The sequence below is a fragment of the Monodon monoceros genome, unplaced genomic scaffold (assembly GCF_005190385.1).
Source record: "Monodon monoceros isolate NGI ecotype Baffin Bay Population unplaced genomic scaffold, NGI_Narwhal_1 Super_Scaffold_18, whole genome shotgun sequence".
Taxonomy (NCBI): Eukaryota; Metazoa; Chordata; class Mammalia; order Artiodactyla; family Monodontidae; genus Monodon; species Monodon monoceros.
In genome coordinates, this window is record NW_021703774.1 from 52,979,292 (window position 1) to 52,987,884 (window position 8,593).

Here is an 8,593-nt window from a genome sequence, read left to right on the forward strand (position 1 = left end):
TCCTGTCTAGCTCCAAGGCCATTGAGCTTTCCTCTCTAACCCGTTGCTTTCCCTTACAGTAGAGACTGGATCCCCAGGTAAAACTGCACCCAAAAGCATTCTCATCCAGAAGCACTGACCCAAGAGTCCAGACTCACTTTAAGGGTTGCTGGTCCCTCCCTGCTCAGGCTTGAAGGTAACCCCTGGAAGCTAAGCGCCAATGGTGGCACCCCCTAGAGAAAACCCAGAGTGAGAGGCGGGGTGCTCATGAGGCTGGCGGAACACATGAAGGTGCTCATTCAGTGCTTGTTGAATGGATACCAGGTGGTGAGCTCACCAGCAGCTCCCGGGCAGCAGCGCTGGGCACTACACCGCTCCTTCACCTCCGCCATCTCTTCCTCCAGCTTCTTCACCCGAGCCAGGAGGTCCTGGATGCTGCCTGCTAACTCGCAGTCCTTCTGGGGCGTCTGCAGGCGGATGTTGTGCCTGAAGATGATGTTCTGTTCCTCAGCCTCCCCTGGGGCCAGGAGTGAGGCTCCATCATCACGGAGGGGCTGGGGGTCAGCCTCCACCTGGACCAGGGCGGACTTGGGCACATCAATCTTGTAGGTGTGGCTGACGGTGACCTGTTGCTCCTTCTCGCTGCAGCCGGTAGACTCGAGAGCGGACGGGGCTGAGGCCACCAAGAGCACAGAGCCAAACAGGAGCCCCAGGGGGAAGCAGAACATCCCCTGGAGACCCATCCTTGGAGCGACGGGGAGCAGATGCTCCAGGAGGCCTGCATCCAGAAAAACATGCAAAAGCAAGCCATGGAGATTAGCTGATGGAAATTGGCCTTTTTAACGGATTCTAAGAGTCCACAGGAAGCTGAGAAACCAGAAGAGAGATTGCCTCCTAGATTATTTTTTGTTCCTTCTTCACACATTGCGCATTCTTGCCTCCTGTCTTTGCTGACACTGTTCCTACTCCCTCGAGGCCCTCCTTTTCATTTCTAATTCTGTATTTCACCTGCACTTCAGTAATGACAAGAACAATGTCTTGTAGTCAGGGCATACTGTGTGCCAGGCTTTGCTCGCCCTAATCCCTGATCTATACATTGACACTAATACCACCCCCACAGTAACAACACCAACAATTATAGCTGCACATAGAGCACAAGCTGTGTGCCAGGCACTATCCTAAATGTTCTACATTTATAAGTTCATTCAATCGTCACAACAACCCTTCGTGGGATATACTGTTACCCCCATTTTAGAGATAGGGAAACTGAGGCACAGCTACCTCAAATGACTTGCCCGCAGGCACATGGCCGAGAGTGGCAGAATTTGAACCCAGGAAATCTGGCTCCAGAGTCTGTTCTGGTCACGATAACATCATACTGCCTCACACAGATGAGGAGGCAAAGGCTCAAGGGATAGAGCATGTTGACCTGGGTACCACAGTAGGAAAGGGCAGAGCCTGTACTCGGTCCCCAGACCAGTGTGCTGCTCACCACCTCTGCCCACAAGCCAGCAAAAGAAGAGAATTTCTAATAAAAATACCTTCTGCACGAAGTCTTCTCTCACACCCCCTGCCTCACCCCAGCTGGAAACTAGCTCTCCTTCTGCTAAGCGTTCAGAAAAATGTATTGGTCCCTCTGTGCATCTCTTGGCGGTTATTCTTGTGTTGTAAATCACTCTTGTATGCAGCTCGTGTCCATGCGAGGCTGTAAGCCTCGTAAGGTTAGGACCCAAGGCCAATTCCTCTCGGGGACCTCCCAAGGCAGAAGCACAGAAGCCCATGTGCTGAGGGTTTCAGTCAGCCTCCACTCCTCCAGCGCTCAGATGGTTAGTAAGTCAGACCACCCGGACCAGAGCTGGCTGTTAGGTTCTGCCACCTCTACCGCCAGCAGGAGGTGAGGGCCTCCAGCACCATCAGTGTGTAAGAGGACCCCTCTCCCCTGGTGCCCCCGACCCCCCTCTGGGATGGCACATTCTTGACCACTAACAAGCCGAGTCAGGGCAGACCACAGGGACTGGGTTTGTGCCTCGCATTGACTTACAGGCACTCAGTCACCAGGACATCTCTCAGTCAGGCTGTCATCCAGAAACCAATCTGCAGAGCTGCCTCTTGACAATGGACTTCTGTGACCAACTCGAGACTCGTAAGCATTTGGACCAGAGATTGAAGAAGTCAGGGAGCCTAGTCCTTTCCTGGTGTCCCATGCAAGCCCGGGCTCTCCTTCCCCATTGTGCAAGGCAACTGCGACGTACTGAAAGGGCGAATTGGACAGGTCCTAGGTGTCTAGCCTTGCGAAGACTACCTTATCCTAAGCTTTGGTCTCCTCAGCCGTAAAGTGGGAATGACAGTGCCTGCTTGACTGTGTTGTATGTGGAAAACACTTAGCGCCATGCCAAGCACATAGTAAGGGCCCAATAAATGTTTTGAGGTTTGTTTGGTTTTTAATCAACTACTGAGTATGACTTCCTTTTCTCTGTTATCTTTTTTTTATTGGGAAGGGTGATATCAATATTGAAAAGAATATACAACATAAACTGTATAGTTTTAATCGATTGTTATAAAGGCAACAGCCATGGAACCACCACCCAAGTTAAGAACTAGAATAATGTGGACCTGAAAGGTATCATACTTAGTGAAATAAGTCAGACAGAGAAAAACAAATACTGTATGTTTTCACTTATATGTGGAATCTAAAAAACAAAACAAATGAATAAATATAACAAAACAGAAACAGACTCACAGATACAGAGAACAAACTAGTGGTTACCAGAGGGTGTGGGGTTAGGGGAGGGACAAAAGAGGTGAAGTGGATTAAGAGGTACACACTACTAGGTATAAAATAAGTTACAAGGATATAACGTACAGCAGAGGGAATATAGTCAATATTTTATAACTTTGTATGGCTTGTAACTTATGAAAATATCAAATTACTATGTTGTACACCTGAAACTAATATAATGTAGTAAGTCAACTACACGTCAGTTAAAAATTTTTTAAAAAGAATAAGAATATTGCTAGCTCCTAGAAGTCCCCCATGTGCCCTCATGTGATGCTGCCTCTTCTCCAAATACATAGTTGAAAACACCATCAAAAGAATTGACCTGGGCAGATAACTTCAGAAAAGGAAGACAACTTCCTAGTCATGAAACCAAATTCTAATACTGTGTAAAATCTTTAATTCTTAATAGTCATCATTTATTCAGTATCAGAAAGTGGAGGAAATAGAGGCTGAAGGACCCTGGCAGAATTGTTATGTAAAAAAATAATAATAACATTACAATAATATTAAATGTTATTTGTCAGGTTGCCGCTACGTGCTAGGCACTGGCTACGTGCAGTAATCCTCATACTTAATCCTCATGTAAGATTGGTGCTACTCTCCTTACCCTGGGTGAAGAACCAGGTGTTGAAAGTAAACTCACTTACCAGGAGTTGCTCAACTAGTAAGCGGCACAGTCAGGATTCTAATTTAAGTGCATTTGATTGCAAGCCTGTGCTTGTTCTGCATCGATACAACTGACATTCTGATACAAAGAACAAATGAGTTCAGTGTATACCATTTCTATGCAATGCCCTCCTTTGGAAAAATGTCCTGTATGTTGTACCCAAAGGTCATGCCACCACTGCAAACTCAACAGAATGACTCCAAAGGAAAGTTCTTCTTCATGTTACCCCTTTGCCCCACGCTCCTTCTTGGCTCTTTCTATTATCTGAAGCATGTATTATTGATAATAGTAATAGCTCACCTTTTCTGAGCACCTACTACATCCCAGAAACTGGATGCAACACCTTGCAGAGGTAATGGAATGGTCGGTGAGACATTTCTTGTTGTCAGGTGATTTGGACAGTGGGTAATAAATGTCCACACAGTTTAAAGAAAGCTGCTCTACCGAAGGTTTTTCTGGGGCTGGGAGGTTGAGGTAAACAGGAGGTGGAGGGTAAGAGACCAGTGCCTGCCCCGTGCCTGGAGGAATTCAGAGATGGGATTTTGCCTGGAACAGGCTGCATAGCAGACAATGGAGGGAGGCCAAAGAGGGAGGGGCTTGCACCCTAGAGTGTGGGGAGACAAGGATATCTAAGTCCTGCCATAGGTCAAGCCCATGTCACAGAAACAATGCCACTGGGGCCAGAGTTACGGTGCAGCCCCACAGCTCACCCCAGTGGGCAAACTACCAGAGGAGGTGACAAAAGGTAGAATGCGGACTGTCTGAATAAAAGAGGGGGCCGGTGGAGCCAGCACTGGGAGCAGCTGCCATAACAAGGGCTTCTGACAACCGGAGGGAACTGCACCAGCCCCCGCTAAATAAAGACGCCTTTTTCCTTCTCTTCTGACATCCGTCCCTGCCTCAGTCAGCAACGTGCCAGTTGGACTGGGGGGATGCAGGAAAGAAAGCACCGGGCCAACCGCGGTCCCCTGCCCTCCTGCTTATCTGTGGATTCCAGCATCGGCCTAAACTGGGTGAAAAGAAAAGACGTGGTCTGGATAGGACACTGAGGCTCTGATATGGGGAATGGACCTGGCTTTCACAAAAGCGCTCTCTTCCAACCCCCAAAATGACCAGAAAAGCCCTGGAATCTGCTTGAGACTTTTGTCAGAGAATGGAGGAGGTGAAGAACACCAGTAGAGTGATTGGAAGGCAGGTATAGGATAAAAATTATGATATTTCACCGTTGCTATCTTCAAAAGTTCAGCCCAATGATAAATCAGTCATACACACTCATTCTCTTTTTACTCCCTAGGATGGAAACTGAGGCTCAGAGGCAACAAGCAATGTGCCCCTGATTATGCAATGAGACTGCAAGATCGCAGATTGGAACCCAGACTCATGGTGTCCACTAACTGAGCTGTTAACACCTGAGCGCTCTGCCATCACCAATAACCACACCGATGGATCTGAAAAGCACCTACTATGGATGGGCTGCACGCGAGTTTGCACTGTCAAAACTCCCCTTCCCAGGCAACGATAGAGCTAAAAAGGCAGGCTTCAGACCTCTCTGTCCACTGTTGGCATCCAACCCCCCAACCCCAGCCTGCGGCTCACTATTCTCCAAGATATAAATGGAGTGCAGATGGTTTTCAGCAGTTCTGAACGAATGCAAAAAACCCATGGACTCTTGCCACAAGCCGCAGCAGGGCTGTGCGTAGCCGTCTCACAGTGTTTGTGTTTGAGGCCTGGAATAGGAGTAACCCCAGAAGCCCTTGTAGGAACGTTCGCTGTCACCCGTCCTTCTGAGTTATAGCAAGACGTTCTCGTTAATTACAGCCTCTCAGATGCCACACATTGAGCTCAGATTTTCCTGGGCAGGGTGATTGCTCGAAAGAAGATGAGAGCAGGGAAGTCCTCAGCCTAGCGCTTCTGTCAAGGTTAATGAGCAGCAGGAGAAGCCTTCTGGCTCTCTCCCTTCGACACGTGGCAGGAAAATCAGCATAAGGAAGGGATGACTTCCCCACCTCTTCTGTGCACAGCGACCACAGACCGAGCTCTACAAGGATGGGGAGGGGTGGTGAGGGCAGCTAATGTCACTCAGACAAATGCAGGGTAATAAGTTTCTGAATGGGGATGATTATTCTGTTGAGGAATAGTTTCCCACCGAAAGAGAGGTAACTGCTAAAGGAATGTACCGAAGGGCGTTTGCATGCTGGGAATGTGCATGCAGGAAACCAGACGTCCGCAAGAATCAGTCTCATTGACTGAACATGTCTTTAATTCTGACTGCAGGACGGGTGGTAGGTGACGTGGGAAATGGGAGCCGGGGCACATTAAGACTCAGGACGAATGCTGCCTGCTGTTGCTATTTCGAGAAAGGCTCTTTGAAGTGTGTCCTGGTGACGATGAACTGGAAGTACCATGAAAAGGGTGGACAGTCCTCCTGGTTCAGCCCTGGAGGCACACTGATGTCACTGGCCTCTACATCTATGCCCTATTCATTCTCTCTTGGCGGCCACATCTACTCCTGTGGCTTTAACTTCCAGCCAAACACTGACGTCTCCCAAATCTGTGTGTGAGTTCCTAAGCCCAGACATCCCTATAAGCTCAGGGATGACAGTGGCCATGACTGCGTTGATTCCCTCCATATTCACAGCCTCACAGCACAGTCCCGGCCAAAGTAATATTTTGTGTAAATAATAATATCCACTGGGTTTTCTGCATGTGTCTTTTTTAGGTGACAGGTACTGTGCTGGACAGTTTATAGACATTATTCTCATTTAATCCTCAAAATCCTGGGAGTCAATTGATGTCATTCTTTGTTACACGTGCTCAGAGAGGTTAAGTTGCCTAAGGACACACAGCTAATAAGCAGCAAAGCTGGGACCAGCACCAGGTCAGCCCATTCCCCATATCTGTGTTCTTTATCTCTTTGCTATATTTACTGCCTCAAATGAAAAAATCCAATGAGAAGATTACTACATGTGAAAAAGAGACCAAATGTCCTCCTCCCTGGATATTTAAGAGAGGGGTTCTCCTGGAAATAAAGGAAACCCAAGGTGTACTGAGTGCTCAGTTAAACATTAGTTGCTCAGTAACTAAATCCTATGCCTGTACTTTTCTCTGCGCAGTACCAAGGATGATTCCCTGGAAAGATAAATTAGTGTTTGTCCCATAGAGAGGTTAAATTCTAGTCACTTCTCATGAGAGGCTGGAAAATTCCCTTCCTAGGAAATACAAAGCAGACGAAGACTTCTGTCTGTAGGGTCAGTTACCAACCAAGCCTTTGGCCAGAGGAGAAGGATGGACTCTGATCCCAGATGGTCCTCTCCAATCTTAGAGCTGATGATCTTCGTGTCACCTCATTTTCTCCAAAGAAGGGCAGGAATAAAATATACTACTTACACCAAAGAGAGTGGCAGCCAATTCCTTAGCCACCGTCACAGATCCTTCTACTTAAATTTGGGGTTTTCTCGGGTTCCCTTATGACTTCATCTTGCCCTTACAGTTAACCACAAGCAAATAAGAGCGCTACTTTGGGTTTTAGAAAAACTGTATTATCTTGGGTTTCTAGTGGAATCACTTAAAAAGAAGATATTCTATCCCCAAATGACAGGGTGGACATCATTGAACTATGAAGGAAAAGTGAGGGAGGTTGGTAGCTAGGGATACATCGATGTCACAAAAGTCCCCTGGAAAATTTACTCCTTCCCCAAACTCCCTTGGGTGTATTCTACCAGTGATCTACAGCCTGGACACTGAGTGAATCTAGGGTCTTTTGACCCAAATACTCAGTCTAGGAGAGCAAGTTCTTGTGCAACTGAGAACTTACCCTGGCTCAACTCATCCTGGACTGGAGACCTTAGGTAACGGGTTTCACCTCTGTGTCTCTTTCTCCTTCAGTTTGCAAGCACATATGATGCACAAGGCCGTACTGTTTCTGTTGGGTCCAACTCCAGACAGACCAATTATATACAACACTTTTATTTCTAATCTCTGCAACATTGAACTCTCTACACAGGCATTCCCTATAGCAGCGGTCCCCAACCTTTTTGGCACCAGGGACCAGTTTCGTGGAAGACAGTTTTCCCATGGACAGGGAGGGTGGCGGGGGGAGGAGGGTTCAGGCAGTAACGCGAGCAATGAGGGGGATGGCTCAACCAGTCCACGGCCTGGGGGCTGGGGACCCCTGCCCTATAGGACACGAGGCAGCTGAGCGTGGGTGAGAATGAAAAATTGATTTCATGTGATAAGGCTTAATATGGTCATATTGCAGGCATCATTTCTCCCCCTGCCCCACCCCGGCCACTCTTGTAGTTCAGTAGAATATACCCAATGAATGCCCAAGAAATCTTTGTAGAGACCTCACACTGCCATGCAATACCCCTTCTCCCAAAAGAACTCTTTCCATCAAGTCTGCCATATGCCATAGGCTGGAAAAGATAAAGGGTGGCATTTGCTGACTCAGCCTCAGCACTCAATCACTTTTTCACGGGTGGCCACAGGCTTGTGTGATTGTTTTTTTCTATCAACTGAATCTTGATCCACCTTGTAAAGGCTCAAATGGGTGATGAGAATGGTGGCTACCATTTTCTACAAGGAGGAGATAAAATGGACACAAAGGCAAGAATTCAGGGACCTCACATCACATCAAACCAAATACCCAGTATCCAAAATGACTAAGTATTACCTTATATACAATTAGCCTTATTCCCCATGGTCCTTAGGGCATCTGATGACAAACTCTACTTCAACTGATTGATAATGAAGAGAGGCACCTGAGGAAAAAGTTGCAATTCCTTTCTTTAGTTTAGTGTGTGGTTTTCCACATATTGAAATAACTTCAAAGTTCCAGCCTTCTATCAAAGAGGAGAGGCTTTTTCTTGTTAATTTCCGAGGACTTGCACTGCTCCACCCACTCTCCCTGGGCCTCTCTGAAGCCAACAGCACATATTCAGATGGTGGCTGGTTGGCATTAGCAGTGAGTCTACTGCGGTGAAACCCGGCAAAGCCCCTGCCCATCCAGGGATCAGGTCTGAGATCTTAGCATTATCAGCTCACAGATTGGCAGCTCCAGATGCTGCTGCAGAACCTAAACCATGATCTCATGTCTGTATCCAGACCCTGTAGGAACAAAGGCTCTGGAATGAGCACTGGGTGGACAAGAGTTTCCACTGGGTCTGGGC

At 47.5% G+C, this 8,593-nt stretch overlaps 1 protein-coding gene across 1 annotated transcript in view; it reads right to left on the reverse strand.

The window, feature by feature from the left end:
• TNN (tenascin N) overlaps positions 1–746 on the reverse strand; it is a 53,020-nt gene extending 52,274 nt beyond the window's left edge. Inside the window, exon 1 of the mRNA XM_029230064.1 lies at positions 317–746. Within this exon, the coding sequence (XP_029085897.1) occupies positions 317–722 (406 nt within the window). The 5' untranslated portion in view covers positions 723–746. The remainder of the gene's footprint in view (positions 1–316) is intronic.
• Positions 747–8,593: the final 7,847 nt, after the last annotated feature.